A 26,287-nucleotide genomic window follows, 5' to 3' on the forward strand; every position below is an offset into this window, starting at 1 on the left:
TCTCTATTTGGACTGGTAGATCTCGGCAGACTGGCAACTTTAAAAGTAGCTCTCGGTTCAAAAAAGGTTGGGCACCCCTGCTCTAGACCGACAATTTTTTGGAGCTGGAAGTGAACCGGATTCCGGAGCTAAGATGCGGCGCCTCTGCGGTGTGAACAGGATAAAATGGTACTTTTCAGGCTCTGAGCCGGAGCTGAAAACGCGTTGGTGTGAAAGGGGCATGTGGCGTCATCAGAGCCCGGTCACGGCGGGGTCAAATCGCACCAGAAACATCGCGAGACCGCTTTATGAATACACGGAGAGCATCGCGAGACCGCCACACCTCCAACTGCTGACGCACAGCCTGGGATAACCCAGCCTCTTCGCTGTTTCACGGACATCTCTCAGCAAGAGGTTGAGGGCATCGTTAGGAGGATGAAGCCCTCCACCTGTGTCCTGGACCCCCTTCCGTCAGCTCTGGTGAAATCGTACATCTGTACCATGAGCCCCATGATCACTAAGATCGTAAACCTCTCTCTCCAGGCTGGCCATGTCCCCTCTGCCCTAAAAACCGCTGTCATCAAACCTCGTCTCAAAAAACCCTCCCTTGACCCGGGAGTCCTGGCCAACTACAGACCCATTTCCAACCTTCCTTTTCTATCAAAGGTGTTGGAAAAACTAGTTGCTGCTCAGCTCCAGGACCACCTAAACTCCAACAACCTATTTGAGAAGTTCCAGTCTGGTTTCCGCTCAGACCACAGCACAGAAACTGCCCTGGTCAGGGTCACCAACGACCTGCTGGTGACGGCTGATGCTGGCTCTCCCTCTCTCCTCATCCTCCTCGATCTCACTACAGCTTTCGACACCGTCAATCACGGCATCCTCCTCCATCGTCTGCACTCCACCATCGGACTCTCTGACTCTCCCCTTGACTGGTTCAGATCATACCTCACCGGGAGAACAGAGTACGTCTCCTTGGGCGAGGCAGAGTCGGGTACCCACGACGTCACCTGTGGTGTCCCTCAAGGATCAGTTCTCGGCCCCACCCTTTTCACACTCTACATGCTCCCCCTTGGCTCTATCATCAGCCGACATGGAGTATCGTTCCATTGTTACGCTGATGAAACCCAACTGTACCTCAGGATCAACCCTACCTCCTCTGCAGCCCTGCCTTCACCCACACTCACTGCCTGCCTGGAGGAGATACAGGCGTGGATGAAGCAAAACATCCTGAAACTCAACAGCTCCAAGACCGAAGCCAATACAGTTGGCACCCCACACCAGGTTCGGTCATCCACCATCACCTTCTCTGGCCAGGACATTACCCTCTCCTCAATAGTCACCAACCTGGGTGTGAAAATGGACGCCCATCTGACCTTTGAGGCTCACATTAAACAGCTGTGCAAGAACTCCTTTTATCACCTCAGGAACATCGCCAAACTCCGCGCCACACTCACTCTGTCTGACGCCGAAAAGCTAGTCCACGCATTTGTCTCCTCCAGGCTGGACTACTGCAATGCACTCCTCATCGGGATCCCTAACAAAAGCATCCAGAGGCTCCAATACATTCAGAACAGCGCTGCTAGGATCCTGATGAGGGTGCGCAAATATGATCACATCAACCCCATCCTTAAATCACTACACTGGCTCCCCGTGGAACTGAGGATCTAATTCAAGGTCTCCATCCTCACCCACCAGTGTATCCATGGAACTGCCCCTCCCTACCTCAAGGAACTCCTCACCCCCCATTCCTCCTTGCGGACCACCCGCTCCAGTAACTCCAACCTCCTCAAACCCCCCAGGACTAAGCTCCGTACTATGGGAAACTGGGCCTTCTGCTCGGCTGCCCCCAGTCTGTGGAATGCTCTCCCCGACCACATGAGAGCACCACAGACCGTGGAGGCCTTTAAAAAAGGCCTCAAAACCCATCTATTCAATAGATAGATTTATTACCACCCTTTTATTTGTATTGTTTGTTTTTATTGCTTTTTATTAATTCTACCGTGTTGTGTAATGTTTTTATACTGTTCATGCTCACTGCTTGTAGCACTTCGAGATTTGAAGTCAAATATGAAGTGCTTTATAAATGAAACCCATTATTATTATTATTATTTTGCATAATAGGTCACCTTTAACATAATACAATATTGAATGTCAAAGAACCAATCTATCTTCAAAACATGTTATGTATAGTGCTCTAATTTGTCTGTTTATTGGGAAAGATTAATCCTTTACAGCAAAATAACATGGTTGGAAGGCAATACTTTGTGTTATATTATGAGAAAACACTTTAAATCTTGTAAAGCGTTTCATTTATAAGAAAAAAATATGTATGAAAAAATAAAACAACTTTATATATTTATACATATTTATACCTTATACATATTTTAACAGCAAGTTCTTAATGGCAAGCATTTTTTTTTGGTGGGGGGGGGCGGGCCAATGAACATTACACTTAGTTTCATTTCATTTCCTTCAACTGCTGCTGTTTAGCTAACATGCATTATAGAGCTACACTGCTACTAAAAATCTATTTATCTTTTCACACCATTAAACTTTTTTTTTAGGTTTTGCCCTAAATGGATAGTATGTCTAGTTAATGCATTGACAGTGCGGTATAATGAGACAATAACAGGCTACAGATGCATACATATACACACACATATATTTATATAAATATATACAATTTCAGAATCAAACAAGTATGAAAGCACTCTCATAATAACGTAACACAATCAGAGACGGGATAGGCTTGGCTTTTGGAGTAATGTGCTATTGTAACGGACTGTCGGACACAAATTGATTCTTTCTATGGGTCTTCGGAACAATGCAGACTTTCAAAACTATGTCATGGTGCACCCGCCCTGCCCCAACCCCATTTCAAGGTGGATAACCTTGGAGCTCTGTCATCGTTCATTTGCACAAACTGCAGTAACAATGAATCTGTAGAAAGTATGCAACATTTTCCTTTCAAACTTGTGATACAGGTACGTTGTTATATCCCCAGCAGCTACTTTTCATGTAGGAAGTATTATGCTCTTTTTCCCAGGAACATAGACATGGTATTATCAATGTTATCATGAAACACCTAGAAACTAGTAAGTATGATTCACTACGACTGTACATTACACGATAATAATTGATCATTGCACGTCATTGATTCAGAGCACCACTACATTTCACACTTCAAAATAAAATGTAATTTCACAGTTTCATTTACAATGTTGTGTCACACTTGCTTTCCTCGGGCTTTGAGTAACAGAACAGTACCTTTACAATGCAAACATATTGTAATGCTGCCTGTAGGACCTAAACTACACTCATTTCAAAACTAACCATGTCTGTTGCACCATCTCTTACAATATCATCCCAGTAAACTGCATCATTTCTGATTATGTGCTGAACATTCTACAATAACTGTCAGATATTTTGAATAAATAGCCCTAATGAAATAATGTGGACGGTTCCATGCATTGATTTAGATATTGGAGAATGACTCTGACGCACCAGCACTGCCCGAGTTTGCAGTCTCTGACACACGGTAGACGTCTGAAAGACAAATAACAAATTGTTATTAGGGAAAATGTATCTCAGTAAATTAAAAGAACTGCTCAATTTAAAATTAAAACTTGCATCTTCTTCCACGCAGTCGATGGAACCAGTTCAGTCCAGTGGGGGAAATGCCACCACTTGTTCTCTAAAGTAGAACACATATGTTGTATGGTATAAATAGGTGATCGCAGGATGTCTTTGTTATGTAATGGGTAGAAACATTATGAACAAGAACAACTGCATACACTTTAAAATGACTTACTCTTGTTGTATTGGGGCCGGTGCTTGTTGTAGGCGATGTTCTTGCGAGGATAGAACGGATCTACAGGAAAATAAAAATTAATCTCTATCAATGTATGTGCGATTCGGAAAACATTCAGAAAGATTAACATTTTTAAACAACATTTTAGAGAAAATAAGCTTACTTGCTTTATAATTAGCATTAACTCTCTCGTGAGCTTTAGAGGGGCTGCTAAGCACATTCGCACAGTAGGCTAGAGTACTGCCCTTGTGTTACACTTTGTTATCTTGTATAGAACTCTTTCAAACCAATCCATTACTGAGAGAAGTATTTAACACATATGCCCTTAAATCCTCTATTAACAATTATTATTGTTTGATAAAACAATGGATTGCAAAACAAAGCTTGAAGCAGTAAAAACAAGCTCTTTTTGCAAGCCACGATTGGCTGGAATACAGCATGTCATCATTGTCAAGGAAGATAGAGACCCTCTGTTCTGGCTTCACCAACCATTTGGTGTGTTTTTAAGCTCGCTCTTACATGACAGGGAGATAGTCTTAGTGATCCTAAAATGGCATGGGTGCTCCAGTGAAGCTGATACATGCTATTCCTGTGCCATCCTTCGTTCATAGCCCTTGAGACGGCAACACCGATACGTTTTTATGTTGTTATATGTGTATCTTTACTTTGAGTGCATTCTTGTAATTAGATTGCAGCCAGTTATATGGAGTGAGCAAGTTCATTTCACTCATGTGTATATATTCCTTATAGTCAAGGGCTTAAAACTAGGCTACCAGTATTTCCAAGATCCACAGCTCTTCACTACAAAATGCTAGACGAAAACATTCTTCCAGTAATTCTGTTAAAATTGGCAGGATTAGTTTTTCTTGTTTTCTTCACTTTGGGTATTTTTTTCCCCATTAAAAAGTGACGGCGTCAACACAGCCTGAACTACAGGACATAAGCCAGATGAGCTGATTAGCCGGCCTTCTATGTATGGTGTTGTGTACTCTTGCTTTGGCACTGGTCTTGCTGTAACATTGTAAATGTTCCTGCCGTTGGACAGTTAAGGACTTCTGATTCTGATTCTTGATATTTGGCTTTGTTAACAAAGTTGTCAACCTGCTAGTTTTGATCTTAAGTAATGCTATCATAAGTAAATGTCAATTAAAATCTTTAACTGGGGGCACTAAATCACAAAGGTACGGACATCTCTATCATTTTGTTTCAATGCTTCATGATAAAATCATGATGGAATATAACATATGATAACAATGCTAAAACTCATATGACTTTAGTCCTTTTTCATTGCATTAAGTTATAATCTGGTATTTTTACCTTCTGGCAGGTTAAAGGATTTGAATACTTTTACTCCTACTATCAAAAGAGGTATCAATCATCTATCCACAATTATTATTTTAAAGACAACATACCTTTGAATCGAATAGTGTCCCAAACACTAACACGAAGAAACCCTGAGGAAAATGAAATAACACGCATATTTCTTTAACATCAAAACAATTGACAAAAATAGGTATTATATAAAAATACTCCTATGTAAAAACAAGTTGTTATTATTAATGGTTGCAAATACCTGTAGTGAATTGAAGAGTGCAAAGACAATGTGGAGTCCTCTATTCCTTGAGTCTAGCATGGTCCCCACTCCTAAAGACCAGGTCAGTCCAAATAAAGGAGTCAAGATGGCCACACACCTTAGAATGACCACCAGCGTATGCCTTTCATCTCTTTGGGCGGCGTCTCCCACGCCTCTTCTTAGCATTTTGAACAAGACCACAATTACGATAATTATGTTGATACAAACTATAGATAAAGCAGGTATCACAAACGCCAACAGGGCCCTTGTTTGCTCCCAGTTAAGCCAACAAGCCTCTTTTCTCCTGATGTATCCATTTCCTGGTGCTGTGGCGGCAACAGTAACAACAGCTATAATCAGAGGGCACCCGTAGCCTAATAAAAAGCCAATAGCCAACATGACTGACTTGGACATGTGGGAGAAGACCATGACTGTCCGGTAAAATAGCAGAAGGCCTGAAACTAGCATCCAAAAGAACACCGCAAGGTAAAACAAGTGCATAAAAAATGTTGCTGTGCTGCAAGGTTCAACTGGAACATCATAGCTCTTCCCGGGTCCCGGGTTTTCAGCTGGGTTGTCGGCAATGAAGGCACCGATGATAAAACAGATGTCAGCGATCAACAGAGAGAGGGCAGTGTTAATGATGGAAACATGACGCATGAAGGCAGTGCTATTTTTAGTTATGGCTTTCCAAACGTATCCTTCAATAATTAAACATATAACTAAACTTGCCATTGAGATCCCAACTCCAACATAGGTGATTAGATCCAAGATTGTTCTGAGTTCTTCAGGGATACCAGTCGACATCAGAATTGAAAATGAGGTGAGATGGTCGCATCTGCAGGTTACCGTGTCATTTATATCGGAAACAAACTCACACCCGTCACTATCCCAAGCACCCCTGTTGTCAAAGAGTGTAAAGTTCCAAAATACACACTGAGGATCTTGCGTCAGAGTCGTGTTTATCTTGGCGTAGCTTAAAGTAATGTTCTGAATCGTTTCATTTACTTTGATTAGCACCACGGCTGCGTTGAGGGCATTAACGGGGTCAGTGTTATTGGTGTTGGTGTTGAAGAGGCTGGTGTTCCGTACTGGCATAACATTATTTAGGGTGTAGAAAGTAACCGTGGTGATAGCGGCGTTGGGAAAGCCGGTGTTAGAAATGTTCAGGACAACGCTGCTGTTCAGATTTAGGTAGAACGAGTCGTCAAAGGTGCTTCTGTTGAGGAGGATTGCATCGGTCTCAACGGTAAATGTCCCAATGATTCTATCGGAGAGGAGTTCCATCGAACCCAGTAAATCAGAGCTTGCGTTGTTGTTTTCGTTTGCATTCAGAACTGTCCAGGACTCTCTTGAATCATCACCAATGATGACATCAACTGTTTGAAGGACACTCTGCAGATAAAGAGAGATTTCATTGTGAGGTTACATCTGCATCAAAAAAATATACGTGAACTGCTCTATAAAAATCACATCGACTCCGATACACATTTTGAGTTATGTAAACAACTGGAAAGAGGAGATTCTTAGCTTTCTGAAGATATCCTTATTGTTTTTGAATATTTGCAAATACTCATAAATGTCAAGATACCATTTTTGTAATAAGGCCTTCAAAGTTTGCTGAGAATGTGTGTGTGTGTGTGTGTGTGTGTGTGTGTGTGTGTGTGTGTGTGTGTGTGTGTGTGTGTGTGTGTGTGTGTGTGTGTGTGTGTGTGTGTGTGTGTGTGTGTGTGTGTGTGTGTGTGTGTGTATTTTCCGAGGGGGAACAATAATAATAATAATAAAAAATGTATTTATTGTATAAATGTGATATAAAAGATTGATATTCTGGAAGCCAAGACATTGTTTTTTTAGAATCAACCAAAACCCCAAATGCAATGCGCCGTTGCGACATCCGACTGGATTCAATAGAGCAGTTCACATATCTGTTGACATAAAAGACACGCTCCATTGTTACTTGACCTCTCATTCACAGTGTTACAAAAGACACGACCCCCCTGGCGACTGAACTGCACACTGCACACAAACAATCTCTAAAGCTATTGATGATTTCCTTACAACCAATATGTCTGATTTCATATCATCATCTCTTTTGTGGGAGACGTTAAAAGCTGTGATCCGAGGAGAGACTATCTCTTACTCTGCAAGGCAAAACAAATTGAAAGAGGTTAGAACTTTTTGGCAGTATAGCAAAACTAGATAGCAAACTCAACATTTCCATCCCCTGAACTAGATAAAGAAAGGCAAAATCTTCAGATAGACTACAATTGACTTTCAACGCAAGAGACTGAGAAATTGCTTTTAATCAGAATTTTCCAATAATTTACATTTAACTATCGCTACGTGCTCTCTCGCTTCCTGTACCTCTTTCAATGTCTGCCAGTCTTCCTATCCAAATCACTTTTTTGTAAAATGGACACACTAATCTCCTCTTTTTCATGGCAAGGGAAGACTCCTAGAATTAGGAGAGGGCTTTTAAAAAGGCACAGATCTACGTAGTGAGCTTCCAAACCTAAGACACTACTATTGGGCAGCCAATATCCACAAAGTAATTCTATGGACTAAGGAACCAACATTGAGTTGGTGTGAGCTTGAAGCCAAATCCTGTCCTAATACCTCACTTACATCTACATTACCCAGCCGGCCAACTCAATATTCGAATAACCCGATTGTTGTTTCCACCCTAAGAATTTGGTCCCAATTCAGAAAGGCTCATGGACTCTGTGGTTCCTCTATACATAGTCCCATTCGCAACAACCATCTCTTTCTCCCCCCTTACACTGATGGGGCCTTCTCTATGTGGCAGAGAGTAGGTCTTATCAGTAAGGGACCTTTGCATTAACAATGTTTTCGGTAGCTTTAGCCAACTCTCTGACAAATGTTGCCTTCCATGCACTCATCTATTTCGCTACGTCCAGGTCCGTAACTGGGTTAAACTAAACAACCCTTCCTTCTCCAATATCCCTCCGGATTCAATAATTGACTCAATTCTGGACACTCTAACAACCGAAAAATGACTGGTTTCAAGAATTTACAATTCCATCTCCCATCTCACAGAAACATCGCTTGGTAAAATCAAACAAGATTGGGAAGATAAACAAGTCCAAGCCATAGATGATTGTCTGGGAAGGCGCATTAGCGAGAGTGAACAATAGTACGTCCTGTTCCAGGCTCAATCTTATACAGCTAAAATTGTCCACCGTATCTATTACACCAACTCTAAACTCTCCAAAATATACCCTAATGTCACGGATACCTGTAACAGATGCCACATGTCACCAGCAAACATGACTTATGAAGAGTTTATCGCCGGCCACTAGAGGGCAGCGTCACTGCTGACGCTGTCCGGATATGCCGTGCTCTGACCCGGGAGTACCGAGCTGCCATTTTAGTTTAAACATTGTTCATTCACTCCGCCTCGAGTTGAGACGTTCATCCACTCATTCATGTAAGATTGTTTCCACTATTGTTTGGTGTGTCTATACTCTGTGTCGTTGAATATATGTGTATTGGTCATGACATGCATGGATGTAGTACTTTGTCAGCTTATCTTGCTGCATTGCAGTGTTTCAGGGTGTCGTCATCCTTGTCATTAAATACCGAAACTGACATTGAGGAGTGTGTTTCTTCATGACGACACCATGAATGAGTGGATGAACGTCTCAACTCGAGGTGGAGTGAATGACCAATGTGGTTCTTCAACTTAAATGTTTTGGTCGTGTCCTCGCCTACAAGGATACTGGACAAGCATGTTCAAACACCTTGCTGAGGCCTTGGACGTGGTATTGACACCATGTGCACTGAGTACTACCTGGCCACCGAATGATGAGGAGGAAAACTAAGGACAGTATAGCCTTTGCATCTCTATGAGCACGTAGAAGAATACTACTTGAATGGAAATCCTCAATAGCACCTAAAGCATCTCTATGGCTTAAAGATGTAATGTTGTACCTGAACTTGGAGAAGATTAAATATAACCTGAGGGGCTCCTCAAAACTATTTGAATCTGTCTGGGCCTCTGTGATAGCCTACATAGCTGAACTTAAGACACTAAGTTAGGAAAAAAGGGGGGACTATGAATGTATGTTTACTTGTTTTTGATGTACGTGTATGTATGTGTATGTGTATATGAGTATGTAAATGTGCGGGTATGGGTGTAGGTATGTACATATATATATGTGGGTTTTCCTTATCTATAACAAACATTAAATAATCTTTTATATCACTTTATTGTTCTCTATATATGTATTAGGACCAGGAGGGGGGGGGGGGGGGGTGGAAGGAAAAATATAGACCGTATAAATGTAACTCATTGGGCCTGACTCAATACAAAAAGAAAAGACATATCTAAACTAAGATAATGCTGATGGGAAGCCCAGCTAGCGGGGATTGTTCTCACAACTTTGGCTAACGTTACCTATTGGTTCTAATAAGGTTTTAAAGAAACGTTTTAATCTGACCCTTTTAGGATATTTATTATTTAAAATGATGTTCCTATAAGGTATAAGGTTAACTAAGACATAACGTTTTAACTGCAACATTCAGAGGATGTTTTCAGGATGTTATTGAGGCCTGAGATGACAGAAAGTTTATTTATAAAACATTCCTTTAATGTGATATAAAAGGTGGAACGTTCTATTTCGTATAAGGCTTCGCCCTCTAATCGCTATTGGGTAATCCCACTGCACGTGTGCAGCACTGACATACTTAATCCACGCCCACCTATGACGTGGGCCCCACCTCCGGCCTCACTTCCGTATAAATAGGAAGTAGGCCCGTCCAACTGCTCCCACTTTTCTTCAGCACTCCGTAGTAGCAGAAGCACTGTAGCAGGCACATTAGAAAACAAAGATTCCTCCCGTAAAACGCTTTGTTTCTTGTGGAAAGATGGAGATGGGGCAGGTAAGTCAGGGCTGCGTCCGGAATTGCCTTTCATGTGAGACGGGCTACATAATGAGTTTTGACAAACACTCACAGTGTGAGTCCTGCTTGGGGTTAAAGCATGTGAGAGCTGCTCTCTCCCCACAGGTGTCATGCTCATTATGTGCCCGGCTCCCTCTGGCCCTCAGACAGCAGAGAGCGGACGCTCTCGCTGCCGCTGAGGTCGGGGATGATTGGGCAGTCCAGGAGGCTTACTCCGTGGACGAGTCCCCGGATTTCCTGGGTCCGAGTGGAGGCCACGAGTCGGATGACTACGCCCCCTCCATTCATGGGTCACCAGGTGGTTCCCCCATCATCTCCCTCCTCCGGACGGAGGAGGCAGAGCGGGGTCCCGGTCTAGGTCCGGCACATGGACCAGTGGTCTCTCTCTCCGCCGTCACAGCTCTGCCGTCGATTGGCGGAATTCTCCAGGAGCTCCCGGAGATTATCGCTAAGGCAGCCGCCTGGCGAGATCTCCCCGTTCCCCCAGCTTAGGAGAGCGCGTATTCGGATGACATGTCCGGGGTGTTCTCCCAGGATCAGAGGGTCAAGAGTGATCCGATCTGGCCACACTTCCCGCCCATCAGGAAGTACCAGGAGGGAGCGGCAGCGAACCCCAGGACATTGAGGGCTCCTATATCCACATACACTCCCCTTACAAGGGTAGAGGGATTTACGGATAAAGGTTTTCCGGCCGTGCCTCCTCTGGAGCCGAACCTCACCAAGTCTTTTGGAGCTAAGCAGGCCAGCACGGTTGCCGGACGGCGACCCATGTTGACTGCCTCCAGGGATCAGTTTGTCGCCCGACAGACCGACAGGATGCTTACCAGGCGTCAGCGGCGGCAAACAATATTGCGTTGCTGGTAAATTCCATGGTGTGTATAACTGAGCAGTCCGACACCATGTCCTCAGTGGAGGCTGAGGAGATCGGTAAGGCGGCCAGCACTGCACTCACCCTGAGCGCGGCAGTCGCAGTTTCGCAGGCGCGGATTGCGACTCAGGTCCACCGGTTCCTCTGGCTGCAGCAGGGAGCTATACCGGAGGGTGCAGGGAAGGAGCTGATAGAGGCTCCAATCAGTCCGGACGGATTGTTTGGACCTCAGTTCCACACCATGGTGGAGTCAATGAAGTCTGCATCGGAGCAAGCAGACGACATACAACGTCACGTCAGCTGGCTTCAGCCGGTCAAACGTCCCCAGCAACAGCAGTACCCGCAGCTCCTGCAACAGTCTCAGCAGGGGCAGCGCGGGCAATGGCGAGATCAGCAGCGGCACCAGAATCGCCCTTCGGCAGCTGCGGGGGCACCGTCCCATATCTCCGCTCCTCCGCCACAGAGACAGAATCTCCAGCCGGCGAGTCGGAGAGGAACGAGGAACCCCCGCTCCTGGTCTGCTCCTCCGAGAGAGCCTCCGAGGAAGCAGAGCCGAAAGTGACTTTTTGGGGGGGATGTGCGGGAGTACATTTTCAATAAAAATGTTGAAAATTACAACAGTGTGTCTGTAGCAGCTGTTTTCACATTTCACATTTCCCCCACACTAGTCAGGCCGGCTGTTGTTAATCAGTCGGTTAACAGACAGCTGGGCTCGCCGTTTGAGCAGGCTGCCTCTGACCTGTCGGTTAGCAGGCGGCAGGGCTCGCTGCACAAGCCAGCTGTATATAACCAGGCGGTTATTAGACAGCGGGGCTTGACGTGTAAACCTGTTGCCTCTGGCCTGTCGGTTAGCAGGCAACACGGTTTTTCCTCTGTCCCAGGTGTACCTACGTCACACGGTCGTAATGAGCCTAGGGCTGTTATTACGCGCTGTGTGAATAGCACTGCACACACCCCCGCTCATCCCTCAGGCCGGGGTGAGATGCAGTGTGTCCCAGTCGCAGCCCTTTCGGGCGGGGCCCCCCTTGGGTTGCTTTACAAGCAACAGCAGCAAGGGCTCTGGCATGGCTCGTCACCATGACTACCACAGTACAACAAAAGCAGGTTTGCCCGCTCTCGGAGCATTGCTCAGAGTGGCGGTGGATATGTTTGATGGGCATATGGATGAGCAGGCTGATCAGCAGAGGGTACTCTCTGCAATTTGCCTCCCCCCCCCCCGCAGTTCAATGGGATTCAGGAAACACTTATGTTATCCCAAGAACAGTGTCTTGCGCTCCAGGCGGAGCTGCAGGAACTCCTGGTAAAAAGTGGGATTTCCAGGGTTCCTCAGGGGGAAGAAAATCGGGGGTTTTACTCCCGTTATTTTCTTATCCCGAAAAAGACCGGGGGAATGGGACCCATCCTCGATCTGTCAGCATTCAACAGGGTGATAATGAAAAGACCTTTTCATATGCTGACAATCAACAGGTGCTGGAGTACGTTCACCAGGGGGACTGGTTTACGTCAATAGACCTGAAGGATGCCTACTTCCACATCCCGGAACACAGGAAATTCCTGCGTTTTTCATTCCAGGGAATATCGTACCAGTTCAATCGACTGCCGTTCGGATATTCCCTGGCTCCTTTCACTTTTTTAAAGTGTGTGGAGACGGCGCTGGAGCCGCTACACAGAGGAGGGATGAGGGTGTTATTTTATCTGGACGACCTGCTGTTGCTGGCTCGCTCCAAGGAGGAGGCTGCTTTACAGACGAGAGAGCGCGACTCTCACAGCAGAGAGTGGAGAAAGTGACAGCTCTCCTCCGGCGCGTCACACCCCGCAGGGTGGTGACAGCCCTCTCCGTGATGCAGCTGTTAGGCATGATGGCAGCTGGTCACGCGGTGATCCCTCTGGGACTCCTTCACATGAGGAGAATCCAGAGGTGATTTATTCGCCTGCGTATCAACCCTGTGCGTCAGAAGAGACGCATGGTGTACGTTCCCCCTTCCGTGGGTCCGGATTTAGCCTATTGGAAAAATCTCCACGTCCTGTCAGTGGGGGTTCCCCTCGGCAGAGTGACGTAACACACCGCGGTGTTTACAGACGAATCTCTCGCAGGCTGGGGAGGAACGTGCATGTCCCAGGCAGTGGGAGGACAGTGGCCGGCTCACATGTCTCTCCACATAAACGTGCTGGAGTTAATCTCCGTATGGAGAGTAATCCAACACTTCGGCCCGTTGCTGTTCAATCAGCATGTGTTGATTCGGACAGACAACAAAGCAGCGGCAGCATACATAAATCGCCAGGGAGGCGTACGATCAGCGCAGCTGCTGAACACAGCCAGACGGCTGCTGTGTTGGGCGCAAACACACGTACTCTCTATCAGAGCGGTGTATATTCCTGGCGTGTTGAACAGAGGGGCGGACCTAATGTCCAGAGGAGGTCCTCGCCAAGGGGACTGGAGCCTCCACCCTGAACTGGTCTCCCAGGTATGGAGCAGGTTCGGGAGAGCGGAGGTGGATCTGTTCGCTGCACGCGAGAACGCGCAGTGTGCCCTCTGGTTCTCCCTGAGAACACAAGACCACCCCCCCCGGGCGTGGACGCGTTCGCACACAGGCCGTGGCCCAAGGGGTTGTTATACGCTTTCCCACCAGTCCCTCTGATCCCTCGGTTCCTGGACCGAGTGCAGGAGGAGAGACTGACAGCAATATTAATAGCACCGGAACGCACGGGAGCGTCCTGGTTTCCATGCCTACAGCGGATGCTGTCAGGGAGACCGTGGGAAATGCCGTGGCGCAGGGACGCTCTCTCCCAGGTGGAGGGAGCGATCAGCAGTCACCCAGTATTGGGCCAATGTTTGTGGGCATGGCCCCTGAACGGGAACATTTAGAAGGGCTGGGCCTCTCTAAAAGTGTTATCAGTACCATTCAGGGTTCAAGGGCGGCGTCCACCAGGGCATCCGACACAGCCAAATGGACAGCGTTCCAGCGCTGGTGTGTAGGGAAAAACCTGGACCCCGTTAGGTGCCCCCTGCCTCACGTTCCTCCAGACATTACTGGACAGGAAGTTGGCTTATAGCATGGTAAAAACGTACGCTGCTGCCATCTCATCTTGCCACGTAGGGTTTGGTATCAGCACGGTGTTTAGTCACCCTCTGACAACACGGTTTCTACGGGGAGTACAGAGACTCAGACCGGTGTCATGCGCTTTGGCGCCTCAATGGGATTTGGCGTTGGTATTATGCGCACTGAGTAAAGCTCCATTCGAACCTTTGGATCAGGTTCCCCTGAAGTTTCTGTCAGCCAAAGTAGCTCTGCTATTGGCTCTCACATCAGCTAAAAGGGTGAGTGATATGTCTGCTCTCTCTGTGGCTCCGTCATGTCTCCGGATCCAAGGAGATGGCAGCTCAGCTGTTTTGCGCCCTAACCCGGTTTTTATGCCAAAGGTGATCACAAGCTCTTTTAGATCGAGAGTGATCACTTTGGATGGTTTCTTCCCTCCTCCTCACACATCGGAGGAAGAAGCCACATCTCATCTCCTCTGTCCTGTACGTGCGCTGTCATGTTATATTGCACGCACAGCCACGTTGCGCAAGTCTCAGCGCCTGTTTGTGCATTACAGAGAGCGCTCAATAGGGCAGCCTCTGTCTGCACAGCGCCTGTCACACTGGTTGTGTGAGGCTGTATCACAGGCGTATTTCTACTCTGGGGTGGATCCCCCAGAAAACATCAAAGCGCACAGCACCAGAGGAATTTCTACCTCTATGGCGTTGCATGGAGGAATGACAGTGGAAGACATTTGCAATGCTGCATCGTGGTCTTCCCCCTGTTCGTTTTTATTTGAGGGATGTCTCCCATTCCTCTCTGACACACTCAGTACTGAGTGTTCTGTCAGAGTGAGTAATGTCAGGGACTAAACGGCGTGCCCTCTCTCCTGCATATCGGCATTCAGAGAGCTGCCCCTTTTCCCCCTCTTTTATCATTTTAACAAGTGGGATTTGTTTATCTCTACTTTTTTTAAACAACGGGTATTCACCTTCATTCCCTTAAAGAGAATATTCATTGGAATAATGCTATATTTCCAGGGACTGTGATGCTCCTTTCTTTTTCGCATGGGTTATTAATTGAGTAGATGTGTTTTGGTACTTCTGGTTACGGGCGGACCAGTGGGGCGTGGACTACATCCTGCTTCGCCCTTAACCCAATAGCGATAGCCTTAGAGGGCGAAAGCCTTATACGAAATAGGCCTGGGGTTACGTACTGTAACCCAGCTTCTATGAGTATAGGCGCAGCCCTCTAAGGTTCGGGCCCCACTGGCTCCGCGAATAGCTGAAGAAAAGCTGTTTGTGTGGGAGCAGTTGGACGGGCCTACTTCCTATTTATACGAAAGTGAGGCCGGAGGTGGGGCCCACGTCATAGGTGGGCGTGGATTAAGTCTGTCAGTGCTGCACACGTGCAGTGGGATTACCCAATAGCGATAGCCTTAGAGGGCTGCGCCTATACTCATAGAAGCTGGGTTACAGTACGTAACCCCAGTTTTGCCTCCAACGTTCTAAGGATGTGTTTTGGACGTTGTTGGGTAACACATTAAAGATGTTCTTTATAAAAACGTTCCCTCAATGTTACATGATAACAAAAGAAGAACATTTTCCAAGATACATTCTGAAAATGTTTTCAGGATGTTATTCTTTTTTTATAAAACGTTCCTGTGATGGCAAATATTAACACGGTCATGGTCAACGTCAGATTTATTTCTAGAGAGCTTTAAAAAACAAACTTGTTGCATTTGTTTGAAAAGGATGTTTTAAAAAATCTGATGTCACAATATTTTCCTTTTGAAAAAAACAAGTACTTAATTCATGATAAGCTGTAAGCAGATAATGCATGTTTGCGGTGGCATGTCTGAGTTCCCAGCTAGACATTTTTGGTTCTCAAAAAATTCTGAGAATGTTACCATTCATTGTTCTAGGAATGTTTTCAGCGGGACGTTTTATTTTGGTTCCCAGAATGTTCTTCTGAAAGGTAGGATAACGTTCTCTAAAAACATTCTTAACATTCTTGGTGATAACTTTCTTAAGGTGTATGAGCTCATTGAGACAATGAATAGGACGTATTAAAACTATTTGTTTTCTGCTGTTAGTGTTTGTATGTGTTTGTTTCTTCTGTCTGTGTCTCTCTCTCCCTGCCTGCTGGTCTGCTCGACACGGCTGGGAGCAATCTCCAATCAACCACACCTGTAACCTGCTCATCAGCCACACTCTGAAAGCCTGCAGCCTGCACTCATACCCTGCCGGATTGTTGCCGTGAACGGTTTGTTGCGTGCCGCTCTAGCTTTTTGCCAGCTTGTTCTTTGACAACTTTGCGTGCTTTTGCCTCACACTCATTTGTATGTCTCTCCCAGGAGGAATCCAAGGCCTTCCACACTCCCAAGACCACCCTGGAACAACTGTTTCCTACTGCCGCCATATTCCTAGAACAGCGAATGGTAACATTCTAAGAATTTTTTTAGAAACAAAATTGTCTAGCTGGGAGGTTTAACCTACCTCTATGACAGGCTGATTGACGACCAGAGTTGGGAAATCTGCAATGTTGCCCAGGATTTCCACGATAGTTGATATGGTATTCGGTGACTCTCTTACTTCCTTCTTCACCTCTTTGACATCTTTACTCAGACCCTCCACAAAATCTGGGACATCCTTTACTTGCAACTCCTAAAGTAAATATTAAAAACACATACATGTATATAATGAGCGATTGTAAACCATGACAAATACAGAGATGTTTCTTTTCTAGCAACAGCTGCACATTTTAAGCCAAAAAAGTACATAAGAGGCTAAAAGAATGTGATTGTGTGAGGGATGGTGCTTTGATACAGGGTACTACCATTTGGAGACCGATCCCATATTAACTTAAATGTTCTTTGTTTTGAAACATTGTAATAACAAAAAAATATATTTTTATATTTTATCGGTTTGTCTTTTATATATTTATTATGCATAGTTGGAGGAGCCTGGGACTTAATATTTCCATTGCCAAAACGACACTGTAGCTACTTTGCACATGGCAATAAAGCCTTTGAATGGTTGAATCTTGAATCTTTAGTCTACTTAATCTGAGCCACCACAGTTTTGACAAGTTTGTCCATCTTTGTTGAAAAAGTATTGATATTTATGTGAATCCTGAAATTGATGATTTACTAGAGGGGAGGCGTATTACTTTGAAACAGTTACAGCTGATATGCAGTGGTGTAAAGTTACTAAGTACATTTACTCAAGTACTAATAATTACTGTACTTAATTACCATTTTGAGATACTATTCTTTACATTTGTTGCTACTGTGTACTTTTATTTGAGTAACATTTGCAATGCAGGACTTTTACTTGTAGTATTCCTACAGTGTGGTATTTCTACTTTTACTTAAGTGCAAGATAAGAGTACTTCTTTCCCTTCTGCTGATACGACCTATGATTGTGTGCTGCAGGAGTAGCCAGTACAAAAAAAACATTTCACAACACATCTGCTCTGCATCTGTAACAGTCATTTTAGCCAAAGCATACAAATAATGCATGATGCATACAAACAAAAATAACTTGCTCTAGGGATATAAGATTAAGAGATATAATGATGAACAATGATAAACATCATTATTTAAAATGTAAGCCACAGTAAGCACTTCTACAGTTAGTACGTAGTGTCTCCACTGTGTCATGTCATGTTATGTAAGTTGGAATAACTTGCAGAAAAGATTTAAAGGATAATCATTGATCAGCAGTAAGTAAGGGGTGGGAATTAATAAGCATTTGCTTCCTCCTGCTCCCTTTCGGACACATGAATATGTGTTTGTTGAATATATACATAATAATATGAACATTTTTGTTGAATATATACATATTATGATTACTTTAGTATATTGGAAGGACAATGAAGAGAACTTTAGGAATGTTAGCCTTTGCAGACTATGTACATGCACCAAAACTAGATAACACATTAAAGGAAAGGAAACCCTCAAAAAGCATAATAGGGCTCCTTTAAAAATTAAAGAAGTGTTGCTGCAGAGCCACACTTTATCTAAAAACAGTGGTCAGTTAGTTACAAGAAGTTACTGGACAGCAGACACCGTGATGTAATGTGCTGATGTTGGTCGAAAACGTTTTTGTTTTTTTTACAACAATACAAAATATTATAACAAATTAGCTTGGTACATTTTTTCTCACTTGGAATTGGCAAATGTACTTCAGTTGAAATAAAATACATACTAATTGAAACTTCTCACAATGTCAGTGGATTATCTTGAGCAACTGGTAATGATTTCTGCTGTTGAGTTGATTTATAAGAACGTTTAGATTTTCTTCACGTTTTGTTGAACAGATGGTGTCTCAGAGTTGACAGGTGTAGTTAGTTAGAAAGAAAATAGTTCCTACAGACCATTTTTGCACAACGTGGAATGTCTGGTTACGTAGAACTAGTGAACATAGGACCGTTTTTGAAATAACTTGATGGTATACTGTGTGTTTTATAGATTTAAAATGGGGATGAATTGTTATCCCCAGCTGATCACTTACCTCTGAAGAAACAAGCAACTCCTTGATTTCTTTGATAACGCAAGTGTCCTCTAACAATCTCCACTCTCCATCATCACACTCCGCACTCTTATCCCCCTCTTGACCCGTAGGACATTCTTTAATAGATGTGTCGCCTTGTCGTCCATCCCCATGATCAGCGTCTTGACATGTAAAAGCTTAGGAGATAAATAATAATCAATTAGTATTACACAAAATATTGTGGGAAAAGACTGCAAAGGAAAAGAATAGTCACTTTTGAAACATTGCACTTACATTCTACGAAAATGTTCAATGTTGTTACCCGTCTATATTCGAGATTATCGACCTTACAAGTCAATTCTAGTGACGTTGATCCACCGCATTCTCCTAGCGGTCGTTTATATGTGCGACAGAATTGCTTTCCATTTTCAGTAAAACCAGCATCTGCAAACATTTAAGTGTTGTTAATAAAATAAACTGTTATTGGATGCGTGTTTTCAGTGTGGTCAGATTGAGAAGTTTTCTGAAACATTTTAAACTTACCAAAAGGATTAGGTGAGTCTTTAAACCAATTCACCTTAAAAGGGGACTGCACACAACACACAAGTGATTCTGTCTGTCCCTCGGTCCCCAGACATCTAACGTTTATTTGACTCTTTGATTCTATGATGGGAGCTTGTTGGATATCATTTCCAGTCACGTCAATTTTTTTTATGACCTGCAATACGTCGCCCATCAGAGTGCATTGGTAAAGTCCTGTAATTAAGATAATAAAAACAATGATTACATTGGTTTGCTGTAAACATTTGTAAAAGAATGATACCATTAGTATATTCAATTGCGAAAATTCCAGTATTTGACTATAGCTGTATATTTCCATTCTGATATTCTGATGTGGTTTTTTTTCAGTCCAATATTGAGATATTGTCATTTTTTGCACAGATATGATGGACCAAGCAGCAAATTAATTTGTCTATTAGCATCAATTAAAATGGAAGTATTATTTTACTTATTTTTACCAGCTTTTGCTTACCAATATCCAGAAGAATGGCTTTCTTTATTTTGAGGACAGACCCTGTTATAGGATTTAAAGTTATTGTTCTCCTTCCAAGCTGCTTAATTACCCTTCCACGTAATGTCCACTCGACACTACTTATCTGTCCCACATTAATGTTTCTGGGTTTGCACACCAGTGTCATGCTATTTCCAGTATAAATTGGGGCGGTAAACCCTAATTCATCTTCACCTTTGGAGAAAGAAAAACACATCAGTCTGATATTTATAAAAGTTAAACAAAATGTAATGACCTACTAGCTATGTTGGACTTACTGTTGTACAATGCAGTGACAGAGCCAATGACAGGGGCAATATTAGAGTTTACTGCTTCTGAAAATTCTTTATTTGCTTTAGCAAATTCTGCTGTTTTAACCTCTGTGGTCTCAACAACAAAATCTGTAAATATGCTTCCTTCTCTGTAAGAACAAACACAACACAAAATGGTGGTGTCAAATGTGTACAGGTGTCCTGCCTCCATATATCTTAAATGCCAGAATTACCATACCTGAATCCTGTCACAGAAGCACCAATAAACCCAGTGATTCCTTCATACTTGTTCATTAACTGTGGGAGAGATACGGTTCATAACATTACCAATGAAACTGAAAATACAGGTTACACTTTGATATGGTATTTATCAATGCACTTACCACTTCATTCATGGTGTTTTTAAGATCGTTGTATGCAGCACTTTGTGGATCATTCAATGTGTCTGTGAACGTCTTGTTTAATTGCACTGTCATTTCCAAATTGAACCCTGTTTATTTGAAAAGAGAATAAAAACAAGATCAAACAATTCAATTTGTTGTGATTTAAAGAATATACTAGCTAGATATGAGAAGAGTGGAGACCATTGTGAATAATTGTTTAATTTGGTTTGCATGACTTGCAGATCAATCAATCAATGTCTAATGATCTAACTGCAGCATTTGATACCGTCGACCATGACATCCTACTCCACCGTCTTCACACTACAATTGGACTCTCTGACTCTGCCTTAAACTGGTTCACCTCCTATCTCACCGGGAGGACTGAGCACGTCACCTTGGGAGCGGCTAAATCAAGAACTCACTCTGTGACTTGCGGTGTCCCCCAAGGATCAGTCCTTGGCCCCACCCTTTTCACCATATACATATCCCCCCTTGGTCGTGTCATCAGCCGGCATGGAATATCTTTCCATTGCTATGCTGATGACACACAACTCTACATCAGAGCAAACCCAACCCCCTCTGCACCTCTGCCATCATCCACAATAACCAGATGCCTGGAGGAGATAAAGGTGTGGATGAAGCACAACTTCCTCCAGCTAAACAGCTCCAAGACTGAAGCCATTCTTATTGGCACTCCACATCAGGTCTGTTCATCTGCCATCACCAGCATCACCTTCTCCGGTCAGAACATTCCACTCTCAACAACGGTTACCAATCTGGGAGTTAAAATGGATCCTCACCTGACCTTTGAGGCCCACATCAAGCAAATATGCAAGACCTCTTTCTACCACCTGAGAAATATTGCGAAACTCCGCCCCACACTCAGTCTGCCAGATGCTGAAAAGCTTGTCCACGCCTTTGTCTCCTCCAGGCTGGACTACTGTAACGCACTTCTCATTGGGATTCCTAGCAAGAACATCCAGAAGCTGCAATACATCCAAAACACAGCTGCTAGGATCCTGATGAGAGTGCGGAAGTACGAACACATCACACCCATCCTCAAATCACTGCACTGGCTCCCGGTCTCACTCAGGATTGACTACAAAATCACCCTCTTCACTCATCAGTGCATATATGGAAATGCTCCCTCCTACATCAAGGAATTGCTCACCCCACAAACCTCCACGAGGAACCTACGTTCAGTAAAGGCAAACCTCCTCATCCCACCAAGGACAAAACTGAAGACCATGGGAGACCGAGCCTTCTGCTCCGCTGCTCCGAGATTGTGGAATGCCCTCCCAAGCCAGCTGAGGACACCACAGACTGTGGAGGCTTTCAAAAAAGGCCTAAAAACGCATCTTTTTAGAATAGCCTTTAACTAGATTTTTAAATCCCCCACATTATGCCATGCGGGCATGAATGTCACAGCTTTTATTATGTTGTTTCAATTGTTTTTTTGTTTTTTTTATTGTTGTTTTGTTTCACCCTTTTTAATTTTTAATTTTGTAGCACTTTGAGTTTTGTTTACGCAAATGAAAAGTGCGCTTATAAATAAAATATATTATTATTATTATTATTATTAATGTTTATTTATATAGCCCAATATCACAAATGTTACATTTGATCCAGGGTATAAAACCCATATCTCTATAAAATGCAAATATCCTTTTCAGCAACAGTGTTGAGATGTCATGTGGAAGGTAGCAATTAAATAGTCTGACCTATATTCAAGCAGAACTGCAATTTATAATTCATCAATTAATTTTTGAATGAATAACATACGTCCATTTACACCCTGAGGTCAAAGCCCTTTTTTCACGTTTGGCTCGCCTGTGCTTTCTTTGTATGGATGCTTTTCAAAAATGAACCCTGTGCTGCATAATAAAGTAATGTCATTTTTATTTTTTTTAAGACAAGCTTAGCTATCAGCATAGGCTGCAGGGATGTCACATACATGTTATCATTAAGAAATATATTCAAAACCCACAGTGAAAAGTAGTTTACAAGACAAGAACAAGAAAATAGTTTCTTTCAAGTCTTGGTGACCGAGGGGAAAAGACACAAATCAATATGTATTTACTAAAAAAAGATAATGGAGATGTTATAAAGCACATGTGTCAAACTCAAGGCCCGGGGACCAAATCAGGCCTTTGGTGGATTTAATTTCGGCCCGTAGGATAATTTCGAATTACTATTAGATCTGGCCCGCCGGTATATTGCACGCACACCTTCACTCCATCCTGAGGGTCTCCTCAGCTCAGAGCCTGAGCCCAAACATTGATGAACTTGCACCCAAGATGAGATGCCAAGTATCTGGCTTGAACTAGCATCACAGAGCAGCACACTGACTTTACATGGATGTTTCCTTCTGCACTTTCTTTCTTGCGACAACAGGGCATGTTTGGTTCTTTGAGGGAAATTGTTTTTTTGAAGCTGTGACTCCGGAAAAGCTGCAGATAGAGCCATAAGAAATGAATGCAACTGATTATTTAATGTTTTTATAGGCAATAATTTAAGCTTTGTTAGTTCCAGGTTTAATATGTGCAATAAGTTTATTTCAATACGTTTTGCAAAAAACATTGAACCAGTACTTGACTAGTACCGATTTTGTAATGTTGGCCCACTGTGTATTTGAGTTTGACACCCCTGTTATAAAGCAATGAGCTACATAGAGCCTCATTACTACATTGTCAACACAAAATACCTTTCACAGGAGCAGTGGTCTGTTGTACTGCAGGTGTAGCCTTGGTAGTAGCAGCAGTTGTGAGTGCTGTGGTTGGAGCTGGGGTGGAGTTAACGTCTGATGTCACACTAGTAGTCCTTCTGGAAGCTGAAAACACAAGTACATTTAGTTCAAGTATCTTTAAATGTGAATTGCAAGGTTTGGCAAGAACATTAACAACCCCTTTTAACCATAATTGTAACAATCACTCATAATTATAATATGTAAGAGTTTTAATTATTGTGTAGCGATTACTTGTCGCAATTGTGGTCAGTGTTGGAGCTGTTGTAGCAGAATATATGAAATTATAAATTGAAGTCATTCTAGTTAACAAAGGGTAATAATGGAATGAAACATATGTCCATTACTCCCTTTCCCAATGTAATTACTGAGCTGTTTCACCATCACGTATCTCTTAAAAACCTGGTGGTAACAATAGTTGTTGAAATGATGTTGATGATCATCTGTAGAGGGAAATACCTCACGTAAAAGTAAATTACAGAAAATGTTCTACAAACAACAACCAGGGATGAGTTATCGAAACGCTTATTGCTAAATACAGGTATTAATGGTTGTTGAAAGAGATGTTGGCGTTTGAAAGACTACTTTATAAAAGTGCGTTACTGTTGACAGTATGAGTCGAGTTATTATAGCCTTCATCACTTGCTTGAAGACATTTAAACTGCACCGAAAGTATGTTTATCTCAAATACAATATACCATGGTGTGACTACATTGTTATAATCGAGAAGAAATATTCCTGGATTAGGTTAGGTGTTGCAGTGTTAAGATATGTTTTGTCAATAGATGTTGGGTCAATTAATCAATTCAATTTAATTAGATTCTGATGACTAAGGATTCCAAATATTCTGATTAAACTTGTTAAAAATGTTAACACTTTTTTTGGATCTGAAAAAAGATAAATACAACTTGTACGTTCAGCTCTCCTATTAAGAGAGATGACTTAATAGTTTCAAACAATAGGTTTCCCAGAAGGTTTTTGCCAATACAAAATGTTGAATACATAAATACTGGACAAGCATCACAAACATCACTGAAACTTAAACACTAACTGAATTGTTTTAATAACAGCTTAATAATGATAATAATACATGTTGTAATATTTCTCATTATTGCTGTCAAATAAAAAAACGAATTTAGCACCACAAAAAGACAAAAACATTGACCTGTTACAATTGCTGGTGTTCCCATGGTGAATGTTGTTTTCACACTTGTAACAAGTGTTGTTGTATCTTAAATAATAATTACATTTTAACATAGATAGATATAGATAGATTCAACTTATTGTCATTACACAGTACAGGTACCATGTAACGAAACGGTTTCTCTGCATTTGACCCATCCTAGTGTTAGGAGCAGTGGGCTGCCATTATGTACGGCGCCCGGGGAGCCGTGTAGGGAACGGTGCCTTGCTCAGGGACACCTCGGTAGCACTTGGTCTTTCCGGGACTTGAACTGGTGACCTTCCAGTTGCCAAGCCAAGTCCCTATGGACTTCGCCACCACCACCCATACATACACATGTTTCACCCAACTTTAATTAAATAACTACTGTCTAGAGATAACAAGGACATTGAATGTCATGATTGTTTTGAAGCGCTCACATGTCATAAATGTTGTTGCAGCTGTTGTCGTTTTCGCATCCGTTGTACAAAAAGAAAAAAACAGTGTAAGTGAAACCGTGCAAGTAAAGATGCATTAGTGAAAATACACTCAACTTCTTATATTAAAAAAACAACTGGTAACCACTACAGATGTTGGTATTGTTTTGGATGTTGTAGTGTTTGGATGTGTAGCAACCAGAAGCATGTTAAAACTTGCAATACATTGTTGGTACATATTGATCTAAAAGTGTGTCACTCTAACATAAACACTTAATGCACGCATAAAAAGACCATTGTAACTTGTGATAATGTTCTATTGCTGAGAACAGCTGCTAACGTAGAAGAGTAATGTAAACATTTGTATATTTCCCGTACCTGTTGTTGGAGACCTTGTGGTTGTTGGAGACATTGTGGTTGTTGGATACTTTGTGGTTGTTGGATACTTTGTGGTTGTTGGAGACCGTGTGGTTGTTGGATACTTTGTGGTTGTTGGAGACCGTGTGGTTGTTGTAGTGGTCACAACTGTTGTAGCAGCCATTGTTGAGTCTGAAAAGACCATTTCATAATTATGTTGGTTAAGCTGAAGAATACACACCTTAACAAGTCAAGTAGATCATTAGTACATTTAGTTTCAAGAGCAGGGCCAAGCCTTAAAAACAGCAATGATCACCTGTGAACACTACCAACACATCTGAGCACCGTTTGTCTCTAATTACTCGACGACAGACTTGAATCATGCACTCAAGTATTATCACAGTCTTTTTGTCACTCCACTATCCTTACCTCAGACTTTGATTCTGTCAAACTATCTGCTGGCTGACAGTTGCAGCAAATGCAAGCTAGTAGCCCTCCTTGGTTACATCAATTATGCCATTTTCCATTCCTCAAGCAAAATCCTTCCTGTCCGACCTGCATAAAGCTGCAGCCCTCCCTAACTCTACAATAGAGTTGTTCTGGAAGATGCATGCAAGATGGAAAAGCGTCTTGGCAAGATTTGTTGTCTTGGAATTGCATCTCCTTCTTCTACAAGCTCTTTATCACCAAACCTGAGGATATTGATCTCGCTCACAGGCCCGCTTGTCTTTATCTTTGCTCCATGTGCTAGAAGCCATCTTTATAGCTGTTGTTCTTTGCTGGTCTAGGAAATCCATACTCGTCCACACAGAAAACATACATTGATCCTTCATGTAGATTCTTAAAATATATATATCTTGTTCTTTAGACATCATGCAGCTCACGCGCAGACTTACTTGAATCTCAGCTCAACACCAGTTCATTCTTTGGGCATCCCACATTTCTGGTTACCACCACATCATTAACTGATTCATTGTATTGTTTCTCTTTACAGAATATCAGACAAGTCCCAGAATCGGATCTCCATCCCATACCAGTCCAACCATTAAACTAGTCACTGGGACTTCCGGTGAGGCATGAGGTTGATGGCAGCAAGATACTGAGCGCTGAACAAAATCCCCCCTTTTTCATATTTATTGCAACTCATAGACAGTAATAACACACATTTGAGAAAAGAAATGTCTCCAGCAAAGAAGGAAAAGACTCCGA

General features: G+C 42.9%; 1 protein-coding gene across 2 annotated transcripts in view; it reads right to left on the reverse strand.

Moving 5' to 3' along the window:
• Window positions 1-2,376: 2,376 nt before the first annotated feature.
• Window positions 2,377-26,287, reverse strand: part of adgrf8 (adhesion G protein-coupled receptor F8) — a 41,921-nt gene continuing 18,010 nt past the window's right edge. The window contains exons 5-20 of one of the 2 annotated variants that reach the window (XM_071201984.1): window positions 25,100-25,270; window positions 24,725-24,745; window positions 23,084-23,209; window positions 20,380-20,486; window positions 20,235-20,293; window positions 20,003-20,145; window positions 19,707-19,919; window positions 19,217-19,429; window positions 18,968-19,117; window positions 18,695-18,870; window positions 16,676-16,843; window positions 5,367-6,761; window positions 5,206-5,247; window positions 3,794-3,853; window positions 3,613-3,676; window positions 2,377-3,528 (exon numbers count right to left, since the gene is read on the reverse strand). In XM_071201984.1, the coding sequence (XP_071058085.1) occupies window positions 3,458-3,528; window positions 3,613-3,676; window positions 3,794-3,853; window positions 5,206-5,247; window positions 5,367-6,761; window positions 16,676-16,843; window positions 18,695-18,870; window positions 18,968-19,117; window positions 19,217-19,429; window positions 19,707-19,919; window positions 20,003-20,145; window positions 20,235-20,293; window positions 20,380-20,486; window positions 23,084-23,209; window positions 24,725-24,745; window positions 25,100-25,262 (3,171 nt within the window). In that variant the 5' untranslated portion in view covers window positions 25,263-25,270 and the 3' untranslated portion in view covers window positions 2,377-3,457. The remainder of the gene's footprint in view (window positions 3,529-3,612; window positions 3,677-3,793; window positions 3,854-5,205; window positions 5,248-5,366; window positions 6,762-16,675; window positions 16,844-18,694; window positions 18,871-18,967; window positions 19,118-19,216; window positions 19,430-19,706; window positions 19,920-20,002; window positions 20,146-20,234; window positions 20,294-20,379; window positions 20,487-23,083; window positions 23,210-24,724; window positions 24,746-25,099; window positions 25,271-26,287) is intronic. The other variant, XM_034076697.2, reaches the window with a different exon arrangement.

This window comes from Pseudochaenichthys georgianus, chromosome 24 (genome assembly GCF_902827115.2).
Source record: "Pseudochaenichthys georgianus chromosome 24, fPseGeo1.2, whole genome shotgun sequence".
Taxonomy (NCBI): Eukaryota; Metazoa; Chordata; class Actinopteri; order Perciformes; family Channichthyidae; genus Pseudochaenichthys; species Pseudochaenichthys georgianus.